Source organism: Platichthys flesus, chromosome 2, assembly GCF_949316205.1.
Source record: "Platichthys flesus chromosome 2, fPlaFle2.1, whole genome shotgun sequence".
Classification (NCBI taxonomy): domain Eukaryota; kingdom Metazoa; phylum Chordata; class Actinopteri; order Pleuronectiformes; family Pleuronectidae; genus Platichthys; species Platichthys flesus.
This window is the reverse complement of record NC_084946.1, coordinates 27,032,313-27,048,629: the sequence shown is the minus strand read 5'-3', so window position 1 is coordinate 27,048,629 and position 16,317 is coordinate 27,032,313. Positions and strand designations below refer to the sequence as shown.

Here is a 16,317-nt window from a genome sequence, read left to right as displayed (position 1 = left end):
ATAAATTTTCTATTTTTACTCTAGTTAAGTAAAATGTATGATTACTTCCTCAACCAATGAAACTTATGAACATTATACCTTTTAAACTTTCTCCCACTATCCTAACCCTAACCCAAATACAACATTCACTTCCTGTGGTGAAGCAAATCACTGTGCGTCATTAGGTGGAGTTGAACTTCAGTGAACTTTGACCTCCTGTGTTCAGTTTGCGTTGGCGTGTGTGACCACGCCCTCATGCTCATTAATTTAGTGTCTGACTTGATGTGACGTCAGTAAATTATGTAAAACGTCTGAAGACACAATGTTAAAAAAAGTGAAAATAACTTCCTGCATCCACACAAACTTTGAAAAGGCTCATACCTGACACACAACACATCCTTTCATTAAGTTTCATGATAATCTGTGCAGGTGTTCTTATGTAATCCTGCTAAAGAACAAACAGAAGAAAAAAGACGTGAAGGTTAAAAGAATCCTCTTCCCAGCTTATTATGAAACTCATTAAGTCACTCTCAGGAATCACAACTGGTTGATTATTATATTCATTCATTAATTCACTGATTAACATGTTATGCTTTATTATATTTAACCTATTATGCTACCTAGGATACAGAGCATTAATCCTCTAAACCAGGAAAAGCTGGAGGTAAAATAAAGTGAAGAGTAATTGAGTCACTAGAATGAGGAATAATACTCGGAACAAGGCTAGCTGGTCCCCTTGGTTTCCAGTCTTTGAGCTAAGCTAAGCAGCTGCTGACTGTTGGAATGATTCACGTGTTCTATGTTTAAAGACTTGAGGAAACACTGAATTCAGATCTTTGCACTTTATTTGCAGTTAAAACAGAAGCAGGTTGAACAAGTTACAAGAACAGAAATGTGATAAAACCAAGAATCTCTAACGTGAACATTTTGATCACCGCGCAGCGTCTCGACTCTTTCAAACGCAGATATGTTCCTCCTCCTCCTCGTAAACTTCAGGGCCTTCCATTTTTTTCCTTCTGTTTCTGAGACATAAATTGATGTTTGATACTTGAACAGATCAGAGGAAACTAGATCCAGAGCAGCCCACACATATTTCACAATAGAACACAGAGAAAAACTCAGACAGTACATTGGATGAAGACACGTCTGAACACGTGTTTGAGTCGTTCACACAGATTGAGGCCGCCGAGGGAAGTTGAGAACCTTCCTGTAGAGCACAACAGGTGGCGCTAGAGGACGGGCTGGACTGACGCTTTGAAATCAATGTGCAAACTGAGCAAACGACTAAAGACTGATGCTGCGTCGGCCATTTTAATGTTGTATTTACCAGTTTTAGTCTGTTTACGTGAAAATCAAAGTGCGATCGCAACTTGGAGAAAATGTCAAACTCACATGAAATCAAAACCTCAGAAAAAACAAATGTAGGATAAATAAGTAACTTGTGTGGAAAAAACTGGCTTGTAAATGAAATATGGAATAAACCGTTATCGACACCAATGTTTGAACATGATTGTTTTCATCAGTAGTTTCCAGGTGATTCATCTTTTCACAGACAAATCAGTTTCTGCTTTTGTTTGTCGATTACAGAATAAATACAGTGTGGGGGGGGGGGGGATTTGCATTTCTTCTCATTTTCTGAACTCAACTTCTAAATAGTGGATCTTGTCTTTTTGTTTTAAGTTATTAAAACGTTCATAGTTTAAGCCAAATACAATCTACATAATTTCTTTGTCTTAACAGCTTGAAAACATCTTCGTACATATTTCTGCTGGTAAGGCTGTAATTTGTTTTACTGTTCAATGTGTCAGGCTCCAACAATTTATTCTCATTTGGTTCTACTCAGAAATCAGCAGCAATAAGGATCCAACTCGTGGAGCAACATTCATGTAAATACATTTACGCAGGTTTTGAAAATCTGTTTCATCAATTTTTAAAAGCAAAAAACCTCGAACTATTCTTCTGTTACAGCTTCTCACCTGTGAAGACTCTGATCCACTTTCAATGGGTTTTTGTTTTGGCCTGATTGTCGATCAAAATGACTGATTTCTGAACTTTTCAATAGTAATTAAGTTAATTTATGTCCCAGTTTCCCTCGAACCCACAACTGATGTTGAATAATGTGACTGCACGAATATAAACGTATGAGCCGTCAGTTTTGTTGCACTTGAGGAAATACTCTCTCAGGTTGTAAATAAGAAGGATGAACTTTCAGTGCTGAAGTTTTTTCGTGACGACAGAGCTTTAGCACTGAACCTCATTTTACATGTTTCATAGTTGCAGTTATCGTGTGTGTGTCTATAGTTTTTGCTTTTTTAACTTGAACTGGTAAGCGTTCCCGAGGCTGCACGCGGCCGCGTCGCTTCTCCTCTTCTTCCAGAAGCGTCTCGAGTCCGAACTTATGTTTGAGAGTGAACACGAGTTCAGGGTGAAGGAGCTTTTGGGAAACGCACGTTCTGCCGTTTGAGTGGCGCCGCGGCTCGGCTGCTGTACGACTCTTATAAAAACACCTTTAACCCGTCGTCCTCTCCGCTGCCTCCGCACGCCCTGATGCTTCCTCACTTCATCATCTGCACTTCCTCCAGCAGCTTCAGTGCAGCCACGTTCTTTGGATCCACGTGCAGAAGGTTGTTCAGGTCGTCCACACACGTCGGATCCTGCAGCGAAACACACACAGGTTTAGAAAGTGAAACCAGGTTCACAGGGGCCTGATGGCTGCCGGCAGTGAGACTTCATCAAACTGTCCACGAGGAAGTGAGATCTGGTTTGTAAACATATTGTCTCTGATGTCTTTGTTGTTTTCATCAGAGTAAACGGCTGTAACTCTGCTTCAGTTCCCTCAACTAAACACATTTCCCATGATTTCTCCCAGATTTGAATTTCAGTGAATAATGTCTTTGCTCATTTGTCCTCAAAGTGAAAACACATCATCCAGAAGCTCACAGATGTTTCACAGGAAAGATTCAGGCTTGTGTTCCATCTGGTCCTTTAATGGGTTAATACCAGATTAACAGTTTGATACAGCAGATATTAACTAACCCGTCTACTGACTTTATAAACTCTTCTTCACTCATCTCAAACCGAACAGTGGATGGTTGCTCTGTGTGGAGCTGTGAGAGCGGAGCTAACCGCCCGTCACCGCTCTCTGTGAGGAACACTGACGAGGCAAAGCTGTCAGGGGAATCATGGGTAATTATCCAGGCAGGAAATGATTTGATTCTGTCGTCCGCCCTCAGCACCTACGCACAGATGCTCCCGACAGTCTGATTGCTTCTGTGTGAGAATCAGAAAGTGAAGAAGACTGCGGCGCTCACCTGGAGTTCCTTGTGAGCCTGAGCTCTCCTGTAGAGAGCCTTAATGTTGCTGCTGTCAATCATCAGAGCGTCGTCACAGTCTCTGACAGCGTCGCTGTACTGCTTCACTGACAGGTAACACAGCGCCCTGCACACGCACACAAACACACGCACACAAACATGCACAAACACAGAAAATACAGAATCCATCAGAGACCTTAGTTTCTAACCAAACACATACTGAGGAATACAACTAATACTACTAATATCTTAAAAAAAAAAAAAAAAGTCTCGTACTGGACTAACTAAATATTCACTTATCCACTTTATTTTAAAAAGTTTTCTTTACTTCATGTTTTGTCTAAAAGCTCTTTCACAGCCACTGTGTCTGGTTCTGACCTTCAGACTTTGCAGCAGCTCTGTGAAAAGTTCCTCAGACAAAAATGTATTCCGATCAAAACAGTTTTTCTCGGTCCAGATCAAACGGGACCAGTTTGGTGCGTTTGCATTGTGAACTCATCGTTTGATGGTTCAGACTTTCTGAGAGAGCCAGAAGGAAAACTTTTGCTGAATTCCTTTGAAATGTTCTGCATAAAAAAATCTTTTTAAACTTGAGGCACTGACACAGATTCAAGATTCGACCTTGAGGGGAAACAAACAAGATGCAGCAACAGAACCGAGACATGAAGCTTGGTTCAGACTCAGGTGAGAAAACTCTTTAATTTAAACTTAAGCACCATTAAATGGTAGAAGTAAAGCTGGACCCACCGGTTGGTGTAGGTGGTGATCTCAGTGGGGTTGTTCTTGATGCTCTGGCTGTATTTCTCTATGGCCTTTCTGAACTCTCCTTTCTTCACCAGAGCGTTTCCTTCTTCTTTCTGGGCCTGGGCTTTCTTCACATTCTTCTCACTGGGAGCTGAGGAAACGAGATATAGAAAGAAAAGATCAGAATAATTAGGTCAAAGAGAGAGAACATCTTTTCCCCTGACAGAAGAATTTGTGGACAAATGTGCCGACGTGACTTTTTGTTGCCACTGAATGATTTAAGTATGGAAACTGCTGAAGAAGAATGTTTTCTTATTCGTGGCAGTTCCATAACAACATGGCTTACGTAAAAATGTTATGATCGACATAAATTTATTGAAAACAAGATCATTTAAGTTAAATATAAGATACAAATCCAGTTCCGAGTGTGAAACCTAAATGGGCTCACCCTTTTTCTTTGCTTCTCTGCTGCCGTTCTGTTGCTGGGCCTGGGTTGGTATCAGGATGTTGTTTGTCGTGTGCTGGTTGAGCTTCTCTCTGATGGACAGAGGAACCGTGGGGATGGGCGGAAGCTTTTCTCTCCATGAGGGACCGTCCGACTCTGTGAGCGCCTTCGACATCCTGTGGAGACAAGGCACACAGTGAACACCGTGTGAAGAGCTTCTCAACTGAAACACCTTTCTGTTTGACCCAACATCCTGTGTGCGTTCATCACCAGGAAGAATCTGTCAAGAACATTGAATTGTCCTCCATCAAAGAGGTTTTGTTTTGTTTGTCAGCAGAATTACGCAATTTTGTCCAGATCTGCTCATGCCCCCACCGAGTTTCATGGAAATCGGCTGTGTATTTCTTGTGTAGACAGATGTAATGAACACTCAGGGTTGTGTTTCTTTTGCCAGCCACTTGTAACGAACATGGCGGCACTAGCGCAGACCAGGTACCTGTTGGTTCCCTCGTGAGCGGCTGCGATGTTGCAGTCGATCTGCAGAGCCGTCTTGTAGTCCACGTACGCCAGCCGGTATCGCTCCTGCGCCTCAGACGCAGCCGCACGGCGAAGCAGAGACTTCACGTTAAACGGCTGCAGCTCCAGAGACCTGACACACATACACAGTACAAGTTAGACATTTGATCAGATGACCCAGGGCAGGCCGAATGCCAGGCGGTGATCAGTGCTGTTCGGGGGGGCAAATCATTCAAACTGTAACATAGTGATAGTGATGATTCTTCTCATGGAAATCTGAGCTTCATAAGAAAACGAATCCCAGATTCAAAAAGACCCTGAAAGTTAAAAACAGTAGACTCCAAACAAACATGATGTGAAGTGATGGAAACCAAAGCACTCACATGTTGCAGTCCTTCACACACTCTGCACAGTTCCCTTCCTTCAAGTAGCTGGCTGCACGGTTCGAGTACAAAATGGCCAAATCCTCCGGCTTCTTTTCACCTTAAGGAAAAAAAGGACATTTAAAATCAAAGAGGAACCAAAGTCCTCATGAACAAACCCAGTTGTGTTTATACTCGTGATTTCACACAGTCCTCAGGTAACGGCTGAATACTCACTGGCCTTCTCCAGCTCCCTGATGGCCTCGCTGTACAGCCCGCTGGCCTCTCCATACTGACCCGTCTTGAAGCGCTCGTTTCCAGCTTGTTTCAACTCCAACCAGGAGCGTCGGGATTTCTGTTTCTGAGGCATCTCTTCCTTTTGAGCTGTTGTAGAGGAGATTATAAAAAGGGATCAAGGAAATAACTTGTTAACATTTACCTGAGGAAATATATATATAAAGTGCAGAATGATGCAAACCTCGCTGTGATGTGGTTTAAACTTCACTAGGTGGTGTGTTTCCCCTTCACACTAACATACATCTCTGCTCGAAATGTGAACATTGACTCAGCATCATTAGTTAATCACGACCATCATATCTGCATCGGAGCAAACTAGTTCTAATTGTTGCTTTCACAGGACAAAACATTTAAAATCTGCATAACCTGCCTTCACTATGTGGAACTCCCTGCGACGATGAAATCATTCTTGTGGATTAATAAATTATGTATTTCAACCTATTTTTACGTTGGATTTAAAGTGAGACCTCACTGAGCTCATGCTTTAAGATGGAGTGACTGTCAGATTATTATTAGATTTTGTTGTTACTCCTTCCTGAACCTGTTCGGTCAGGGTATTTGACCATGTGTTGTGTGGCAGTAGAAAGAAATGGGTCTAAGTTGCATTACAACCTTATATCTTTGCATTATTCCACACAAATAAGAACAAAGAGCAGAAAGAAAGAAAGAAAGAAAGGACACAAACCAGCAAAGACAAAACCAAGAGTTTGAACCTATAAGAGGGGAAATGTTTAACCAATAAAAGAAAATATATCAAATGTGTTTGTTGGCTTTTAACATTAATATGTTTTGCTTCACACGTGACTGAAACTAACTCGTAGGTTCTACATAGAAAGAGTAAAATAATGAAATGTGATTGGATGTGATCTTGTTTCTATTTGTTAATTGAATTTACAGAATTAGAGCTGTATTGTGTAATATTACCTGTATAAGAACTCAGTTATATTAGAATGAGATGTGGATCATATCAGTCAGTAACTGCAGCTGGGTGATACGTAGTGAACGAGAGAGAATCTGACGATGAACAAACATTCAAACAATATATTGATTCACATCTTTTCTCTGGAACTGAACATTAAAACAGTTCTAGATTCAGCAGTGACGAAGGAAAGCAACAAAGTCAAGTCGTCATATCTGGATTTAGCAGAGAACAGAGAAACCCTCAGTCACTTTGTCCCCGAGTTGATCAATTAATGGATAATAATGATAACTGATGATTGAATAATAATCAGAAACGGTGCAGCTGCTTCTCACAGGTCACGATAACCTGAAAAGTGTGATGGAGGTGGAAGCTAACATGGACTCCATTAGGAAACATGTAGTTAGCTTCACGAGTTGTAGCCTGCTAGCCTAGCTGCTAACTCTAACCCCTTTCACCGATGATGCTATCGACAGTTTATCAGGATTATATGTTAAATACAGACGCAACTGACCGTTATCACCGACTTGCGTTTCGTTTCCCACGCCAGTACACGCGGCTCTATTGTCGGCTACTAGCCGAGTTAGCTCGCTAGCCGAGTGACGGTGTTCTGGAGCTAGCGGCTAGCTTAGCAGGCTAACCACACTTCCAATGCTAGCGGTGCTAAAGGGTCGGAGCTTCACTTCCTTACCGGCAGCCGAGTCGGTCTTGTGAGCGGGTAACGACGGGTGACGACCCGGTAGACGAACTCCTCCTCTTCCCCCTCCTCTTCCTCGCAGCTGTAGGGACGTTCAAGCGACTGTCGGTGGCTGAAGCTGCGGGGGTTCGCTCACATTACTCCGGGTGCTCGCTCGGATCCGCGCCGGTTAGCTGAGCCTGTATGTAGGCTCGAAGTGGAGACAAGCTGCGGAGGATCCGGGACTTGATCCGGAGAGAAGGAGGAGGGATGAGGGGTGAGGGATGAAGGCGAGAAGGAGAAGAGAAGGAGGAGGGATGAGGGGTGAAGGAGAGAAGGAGAGAAGGAGAAGAGAAGGAGGAGGGATGAGGGGTGAAGGAGAGAAGGAGAAGGAAGAGGGATGAGGAGAGAAGTAGGGGGATGAGGAGGGTCTACTTCTTCTTCTTTACAACAATTTACTGTTATTATGACTGATTATTCATCTGAGTTAGAATTAACTATTATTATAATAATTATTTAGTCTAATTTACTTCTTCCTGTCGTATAATTTAACTTCTCATTATTATTCTTTAATCCAATTTGCGTCTTCATCTTCTGTCTAATTTACTTTTTCTTAAGTTTAATTAACTTCTTATTCTTCTTTAGTCTAATTCTCCGTCTTCCATTTCTACATTAGTTTATTCTACTTCACCTCTACTTCTTTAATCTAATTCTTCTTCTTCTACTTCTACATTAGTTAGGGCCCGAGCACCGAACAGAGTGAGACAGGGTGGGGCCCTATTGAATTTTCTAAGGATTCTTTTTTTCAGGCAAATTAATTGACTTTTTGAGGGCTTAAACATGCTCAAATTCCTACCAAAATTTGTAGAAAATTTTAAAGTGGTGAAAAATGTATGTATTCTGAAGGAATTTTCAATGGGCGTGGCAAAATGGCTCACTGTGCCCCTAGAGACCCCCGGTACGTGTTCACATTGACCGATCTTCACGGAAAATCGATACACATGTGTATCATGACCAGACAAACAAAAAAGTCTATAGCTGCAATTTGAGAAACGCAACAGGAAGCCTGCTATTTTGCATTAAGTGGCCATTTTGGCAATTTCCAAATTTTTACTTTGAGGTACTGTAACTTTTGTCTATTTCTTTTGTAACATTGCTTAATAACAGAGCTGCAGTTCCAATTAATATCAATATTCACCTTTTTTCTTCTGAAGTAAATATATCGTTTTGTTAATAGATATCGTGGTTATAGTTTCCAGTGGCTGCGTCACTTGTCCGGCCACGCATTCTCTCTTTTTCTGTTTGTGGTTAGTTTGTCACACAGCCGCGAGAAACACACATGGACATTTAGGACACTTTCAGCACTGTCATGTCATAATGTGATTAAGACCAGAGTCTTTTGTTTTTCTTCATATGGGCCCTAATTCTCCATTGTAAAAAATACATAAATAATATTAATGAAAGGACTGAGACACTTTAAAATGGCCCAGTGATCCAGAGCAACAAATGATCTGTTTGCTATTGACACCTTTTTGTTCACATCACTTTCCTGCTCAGACTGAACCCAGAACACTCAACACTATTTTTCCGTGGACGCTGAAGTTTATATATTCTTTGCTTTTTACCTCCAATGAGGAAGCTATTCCCCATCCATATGTGTGTGTTTGTTTAAAAGTTTGTTGGTTTGTTTAATCTCCCCTCCTTAAGTTATGAGTTTAACAATCTGTTAACACTAGATACGTGCAAATTAAACTGATAACAGACCATGATACTAACACTACAGTTTCCACGTTGTGGCTGATGATTGTATTTTGGATTTAGTCGACACATGGCTCTGTGGAAAATAACTGAAATTTAATGTTTTAATAAATCACATTATAGATGTTAAGAATGAACTCTTTGGAAACAGAACGCCGGTGAGGAGAGCGTGGCCTAGGGGATAGAGCGGCTGTTCTGCAACAAAAGGTTGATGGTTCAAATCCCACTCTGTCCCAGCTGCATGCCTAAGCGTCCTTGGCAAGATACTGAACCCCTAAAAGGCCCCTCATAAAATGCTGAGTGTTCTAAAAATGTAAGTCGCTTTGGACAAAAGCGTCAGAAACTTTATGTGAACAAAACCATAAAGTTGTCTGATCTGTAAATACTTTATACTGTACCAGTATTTACACTTAGGTCAGATTTGGCTCTACAGGGTTTCTTTATTTGGACACACACAATAAGCAACATGGAGGTAAAAGAGCAATAAGAGCCTTGTGTAAATTTCATGAACATGATTCTGCTTGCCTAAAAGCCGGCACATGCTTCTGCGTTTTCAGAGACACGCAAGGGACACGCAAGCCCAAGAGCCCTCTGCATGCCTGCGTACCCCTTCTTGCGTTCATTTTTGTAACTATACGACAAAGCTACGCAAGCCTCATGCAGCCCACAAGGCTGTGATTGGTCCGCTAACTACATCCTTTCTGGAGTCACATTTCCGGTTTCATGCCCCATAACACCAGGAAAGGTCTAGAAGAACGAATATGGACCAAATAGAAGAGCGTTTGTCAGAAGAGATCTGAAAGTATGACCACTTGTATAACCCGTCATTGACGGAATACAAGGACGTGCAGATGGCCTGTAATTCCTGGAAGAAGAACTTGGCTAACGTCGGTTTGCAGGTCGACGAGTGTACGAAGCTGTGGAGGAAGATCAGGGACAAATTTGTCCTCCAGTAAAAAGGCTCTGAGGAGCAGCAGTGGTGATTTAAATAAACAGTCGACGACGACTGCCACACACAAAGAAGGCGTCTCTAAGGTCGTCTTCGACAAAAAACGTTACTCCACCTAGTGTCCTGGATGTGAATTGCTTTGCAACACGCGCAAGCCTTGGGGAACCATAAATTAAAACCGTCGACACAACTGCGTGAAAAGCCACAGCAGGAGTTGCAGAACCATGCGCCGGCCTTTAGAGCCACTTCCTGATTACAAGAATCTACAGTATACTCTCAGAAGTGGAAATAACCAAATACCATATGTTTCAGTGTCTTAGGAGGAAATCCGTATTTTAGACCATCGTCTTAAAAATGTGAGGTCATTGTTGGAAACATTATCTGTTCCTATAATGGGTTGAGTCTTATTTCCACAGAAATAATTGATGTGAATTGATCTCTTGGTTCTCGTATTTGTTTCGTAGACTCGTCGGTCGACTCTATAACTGCGGTTAAACTTCAGCTACTAACCATGTTTCCAAAAGTGTAATACAGCTAAAATAACCCTTGTATTATGCTAAACTTCTCTCTTTTCTTATTATTATTCTGAAGAGTTTCACACTTTCACACACTTTCACAGCAAGTGAAGATCCGACATGAGACTTCCTGTTTTTGGCTGCGTAGCCTAAAATGAAGCTTCCTGTCAATGGGCGTTAAGGTGAAGGCAGCCTCTTTTCGATGTGACTTGCACTCGCTCGACTTGAAACCAGAAGCGAGGTTCAGGGTTTGGGGAACAAGACGAAGAAGGAGAGGAAGAAGCGGCAACTGATGAGACAGAAAACATTTGTTGAGAACTTACTTTTCTCTTAGAGTGGTGTTGAGAATTAGAATTAAGCTTCGATCAGGCGTCTTGAGATCTGCCGGTCGGTCCCCTCTAGGACTGTGCTGTTTGGTCGTGGCAGGAACACACCCTAACTCCTGGATATGGCAGGTCTCCGTGGTGTCACGATCCTGCTGCTCTGGGCTGGAATCATTGGTTTGGACAAATGTAAGTTATCGTCTGTAATGTAATAGTAACGTTTAGTCCTGGCACATGTCAAGAAAGTATTAAAATCTAGGGGGAAAAATCTGTAAATGACGTAGAACAAGCTAATGAACTGAACACGATGAGGTCTTATGTTCTTAACTCCTATGTTGACTGTTTTTAAAGTTCGGTTGTTGAGAGTGTCCTCGTCTTCAGGAGGCATGTTGGAAAACACTCTGTGCCTGAGACGCAGACATGAACCTGTCAGTCGAGCAGCTTCTTCTCTATTTGAAACGTCAGCACTCTAACTGAAAGACAACTGAGGAGAAAGGTGAAGTTGCAGGTCTTCTACCTGCAACTTCACCTTTCTTCAACTTTCCAAACCCAAGAACACGAAACAGAACAAGTGCGCGTGTTTGTGTGTGTGCGTGTATGTGTGTGTGTGTGCATGTTTGTGTGTGTGTGTGCATGTGTGTGTGTGTTTGTGTGTGTGTGTTTGGTGGTTTGAATGTTTGGTTGGGGGGGTTGTGTGACAGATATGACATGAGTTTCTTTTGGGGGGTGTCTTTGCAAGCTCTTCACTTCAACCCCAGTGACTGTGTGTGTGTGTGTGTGTGTGTGTGTGTGTGTGTGTGTGTGTGTGTGTGTGTGCGTTTCAGTTGTGCGTTCGTGTGCATGCGTAAATTACTTCGGAATGCTTGAAGAGGAAAGATAAATTAAAAGGGGAAGTGCGGCGTTCAGAATAAAGAAGGGCGATCAGAGATGTTAAACACTCTGCACGATTAGAGCAGATTGTGGTTGTGTTTGTGATTAAACCATAATCCAAATAAAACAAAAAAATACATGAAAAAAACGTATCAATACAGAACAAATCAAAATAAAATGTTTAAACGGCAGAGCATTTCTTTTTATACCAGGACAATGACACAGAGGAATCCACAGCTTGATCACTTCACCAACTTTACTTTTTGGACGAAGATGCTTTGATTAATTAAGATTTCTTCAAAAAAACACTGATCTGAAATATTGTCCACTACATTCAGCTGCACTATTATGACAAATAAAAAAAATTGCAATGCAAAGATTAACACAATTTTTCTCTCCAGTGATTCAAGGTTACAGGCCCTATACAACAGGTGAGTGAGAAATCCCAGAAATCAAGAAACGTTTTATTTATGTATTCAAGTTAGCCACAACACGAATAAAGATGCCACCACATTAATATGTAGAAGCCACAACACAGATGTAGAAGCCACAACACAAATATAGAAGCCATAACATGAATATAGAAGCTACAACATTTATGTAGAAGCCACATCACAAATGAAGAAGCTACAACAATAGTTGACAATGAAATGAGCAGTGACTGAAAGTGGTCAAGTCACTGTTTGGATAAAACGAGCAGTCGTTTGTAAAAAAGACAAAAAAAATCCGCTGTTATGATTGTGACTCTAGGTTACAGGCCCTATACAACAGGTGAGTGAGAAATCCCAGAAATCAAGAAACGTTTTATTTATGTATTCTGTTAACAGAATTTAATTGCACACACCAAGTAAGCCACAACACGAATATAGATGCCACCACATGAATATAGAAGCCACAACATGAATGTAGAAGCCAAAACAAGTATGTGGAAGCCACAGCACAAATAAAGAAGCCACAACACAAATAAAGAAGCGACAACACAAATAATTGTTGACAATGAAATGAGTAGTGACTGAAAGTGGTCAAGTCACAGTGGTCGAGTCTTGGCTGTTTGAGGTGTTAGACATCAGGCGCTTGGAGCATCCAAACAGGAAGAACACACCTGTACCATCACATCTCAAATAGACAAGACTCTAATATTAAAGCAGCAACACTTTCAGCAGGTTTGTGTTATTCTTTCAAACGCTTGTGTGACACATCTCAGCCACCATAGTTAAGCATAATATCAGGTAAGACTGTTGGCAGTCAAGTGAAGGTGACCTCCATCATGCTCTCCTTCCTGCAGCCACTGCTCCCACCCCTCCGCCCCTGACCTCACCTGAAGTCACCTGGCTCAACACCACAATGGATCACACCACCCCAGGTTGGAATTTTCTCTTCTAACACATGAGGGTGTGATGAGATTGTGTATTAATGTGAGTCCAGACAGCGAACAGTGACAGCAGCACTTGTTACTGTGAGTAGTATCTGTTCCAAGTGACTCAGAGATTGAAGACATTTTGTCATAGTGACAACTGATTATTTCACAGATGTTGATTGATCATGTAGTGATGTTTTGTTTTCCTCTTTCTCCTTGAAATGCGTCGTACTGCAGCCCCCCCGCTAGAGTGTGAGTATCAGTTCATAAAATCCTATATTCTCTACAACAGGAGTCTTCAACGTTTTTCAGGCCAAGGACCCCCAAACTGGGGAGAGATGGAGCAGGGACCCCCTACTATATATATTGTATAAAATTGTGTTTTATATTAAACTGGGCCTAGTGCCATATATTAACATAGCTACCCTGTTATTGTGCATTCAATACTAAGCTATTCAAATACTACAAAGGTTCATATATTCCTGTTTTTAATTTAAACATTGCAAGGTGCAAAGTACAGGATGGCCATGCCACTATCATTTATAAGCATACATCTCGCATACAAAACTGAGCTATTAAAATAATTCACAAATTCATGTTTAATGTTCATATTTTTTTTTAATCTATATTGTATGCAAAGCACTTTGAAGTGAATTTCTAGAAAACAGTGATTCATAATTTATCAAAAATACTAATAATAAAAAGTCAAATGTAACCTCCTCGGTAGAGGTGATCATATTGTTATTATCTGGTGTCTGTGTTTTATTTCAATTCTGTTGATTTTGTCTGCAGGTAATTACACTGTAAAACCCATCAAGTTTGGCCTCCAGATTAACATCACAAGCTCGGCAGTTAACCCTGTTAATAACTCCATAATGATTCATGAAGAAGGGAAACCACAGACTGAAGCAAGATCCTCAGCTCCTCATTCCAATCGAAGTTCATCCCATGAAATCAAACAGCTGAAGCCCTGCACTAAATATGAGCTTAATGTGACACTTGACGATAAAGACCGACCAACACCCTGCGAACGCATGACTGTAAATGATTCCATGACAGATCCAATAAGTGAGTCAAAAAATTTATGTTGGTTAAATTAATGTTTCAAATTAAAAGATAGTACTGTCAAACAAGCAGATATTTGTTAATCCCTTGTGTATTTCAGGTGAAGATGACATTGAAGATGCCAACTGCTACTTTACTGTGTGTTACCAATCTGGATGGGACATCAGCTCTTTACAAACAACTCCAGATATGATCCCAGATCTGCAATGTGGCAACAACACTGTCTGTTTCAAACCTGGTTTTGATGACATTTGCTCTAATATGACTTCACCTTCACCTCCTGCACCAACACTTCCTTTCAGTTCAACAGAGGCATCACCCACGGTATGCGTAACAGTTTGTACTGTTATTTTGAAATGCATGTCCTTTAGAACTTATTTCCTCATGTTTTATGTCTGCTCTTCTTTTTCCACAGATTTTTTAGATGTCAAAAATATAAATCAAACTGCTCCAACCCAATTTCCTGTAGAATTTAAAGCAGAATTACCTCCACACTGCAACCTCTCCATTAATTACACCTGTCATGGTAAGTGGAAGGTCTTTGTGTGACTGCAACATTATACATAGATTTACATTGAAAGAGGTGATGATATTAATTTACTACTGTCCAGTTTTCCTTTAAACTGAAGTGACCTGCATTTTTCTAAGATTCTTAATTACTCACAAAAACATCAATGCTAAAAAAAAGAGTGTAAAAATAAATATGATGTATTGTCTGAACTCCTTTATGAACACATCAAACAGTGGTTTCCTACAAGTGAATTTACATGAATGAATATGGAATTTATCCCAATATAATTATTATATGATAGTATAATAATAAGATTAATAACCTAATCAATGTGTCTTAAAGTTTTCTATCCTCGTCGAGGCTACTACCCAGAGATTCACAGATTCAATGAGACTAAGAATCTATCTGAGCTGGAGCCGTTCACGGACTACGAGTGTATCGGTCTCATCAAGGACAAGAACAATGTCAACGTATTCAACACAACTGAAGTCCACGTCCGGATCGACTGTGATATGTAGACGTTTACTGGACGACAGCTTTTGTCCTCAGACACTGAGGAGGGAATGACTGAGATGTCAGTTCTCAGGTCTGTGGTCCACATGTCTCACTTGTCCCAGCAGATCTCGAAATAAACTTCACAATTACAAGCACCACCAACACATCCTCTCAGCTGACTTGGACCACGACCAGTAACAGATGTAAAGACGTGATTCAGGATCTTCCAAAGCTTTCATACCGCTGCAGCTGTGGATACCGATATTCATACCAACGTGGACAGGGTAAGTGAAATAGATTACTTCCCTCATGCTTTTATTCTTCCTTGTTTCCTTTCTTCACTTCTGAAGAGGCTGGAGATGGTTTCACTCATTCGTTGAAGTATAGAAATGTAATGTGGAAATTTCGATCATTTACATTGCTCCAAGCTAACATTTACATTCTGCCAATGTGAAAAACATTTCAACCCTGAGTTGCCTGACTGAAATGGTTTAAGCTTGCAGGGTTGCATAGATGGTATGAAATGATAAGTGGAAAATGTTTTTACTTAATGGGAAACTTGACCCCCCCCCAAAAAAGCAGAAACCAAAGTGCTGTTTCATGTTGCTATAATTTTGTATCTGTTATCTAAAACATAAACTAACATCTTCTGAAAAGGTCTCCTAGGTTTCAAACAGCCTTCAGGAGGAACCTGCAACATTACTGATCTGAGGCCATACAGGGACTACACCTGCTGGGTCCAACCCACCTACAACGGACGGGAAGTCGGGACCCGTGTTTCTGTTCAACAGAAAACTCCGATTGGAGGTCAGTGACAAACAGAATGAAACCAGTTGAACTTTTTGTAGCACAACTAGAACGGCACTCAGTCGAACTAATTCCTGACCAACAGACTTCTTAGGAAACCACATTTAAATTCACTAGATCTGGATTCTTATTTGGATCTGCACCAAAATAAATATAATTCCCCTATTTCACTTCATTATACTATTAAGTGTTGAATATCACTTTTTTTGGAGGACGCATACAGTGTTGTAAACGTTTTTTCTTGAATTTCTTACAGTACCAGAGGATGTACATGATCTGAAACTGGAGGTCAAAGACCATAATACGATCATTGTGATATGCCGTCCTGGAAAATCCTTCAATGGACCTATGGGAAAATTCAAAACACAACTTGTTGATGGCAGTAGCATTGTGCAGAAAAATTTGACAAAATGTGAAT

At 40.9% G+C, this 16,317-nt stretch overlaps 1 protein-coding gene and 2 long non-coding RNA genes across 6 annotated transcripts; 2 read left to right on the top strand and 1 right to left on the bottom strand.

Moving 5' to 3' along the window:
- Positions 1 to 806: 806 nt before the first annotated feature.
- Positions 807 to 7,534, bottom strand: tomm34 (translocase of outer mitochondrial membrane 34). 4 transcript variants are annotated; one of them, XM_062409268.1, is made up of 8 exons: positions 7,265 to 7,534; positions 5,595 to 5,741; positions 5,379 to 5,478; positions 4,976 to 5,128; positions 4,483 to 4,655; positions 4,038 to 4,185; positions 3,291 to 3,417; positions 807 to 2,633 (listed from the first exon to the last, which is right to left on the bottom strand). In XM_062409268.1, exons 2-8 carry the CDS (start codon positions 5,725 to 5,727, stop codon positions 2,535 to 2,537), a joined length of 933 nt encoding a protein of 310 aa, XP_062265252.1. In that variant the 5' UTR covers positions 5,728 to 5,741; positions 7,265 to 7,534; the 3' UTR covers positions 807 to 2,534. The 4 variants fall into 4 exon arrangements, with proteins under 4 accessions (XP_062265252.1, XP_062265260.1, XP_062265269.1 ...); XM_062409276.1 differs by lacking the exon at positions 7,265 to 7,534 and adding an exon at positions 7,088 to 7,256; XM_062409285.1 differs by lacking the exon at positions 7,265 to 7,534 and adding an exon at positions 6,579 to 6,755.
- A 3,139-nt stretch (positions 7,535 to 10,673) lies between these two features.
- LOC133974230 (uncharacterized) lies at positions 10,674 to 12,992 on the top strand. The gene is made up of 3 exons (XR_009924653.1): positions 10,674 to 10,983; positions 12,066 to 12,095; positions 12,950 to 12,992. It is a non-coding gene; the product is annotated as an uncharacterized LOC133974230 (long non-coding RNA).
- Positions 12,993 to 13,824: 832 nt separating this feature from the next.
- On the top strand, positions 13,825 to 15,085 carry LOC133974219 (uncharacterized). Its single transcript, XR_009924652.1, has 4 exons — positions 13,825 to 14,089; positions 14,187 to 14,410; positions 14,502 to 14,612; positions 14,940 to 15,085. It is a non-coding gene; the product is annotated as an uncharacterized LOC133974219 (long non-coding RNA).
- Positions 15,086 to 16,317: the final 1,232 nt, after the last annotated feature.

Bases quoted from the DNA above. Each gene is read 5' to 3' on its own strand.
- tomm34 (XM_062409268.1), bottom strand. From the start codon at position 5,727: ATGCCTCAGAAACAGAAATCCCGACGCTCCTGGTTGGAGTTGAAACAA. The intron at 5,129-5,378 runs GTGAGTGCTTTG...TATGTGTGTCAG, and splicing joins TGTGTGAAGGACTGCAACAT to GTCTCTGGAGCTGCAGCCGT. The intron at 2,634-3,290 runs GTGAGCGCCGCA...GTTTCGCTGCAG, and splicing joins AGGCTCACAAGGAACTCCAG to GATCCGACGTGTGTGGACGA.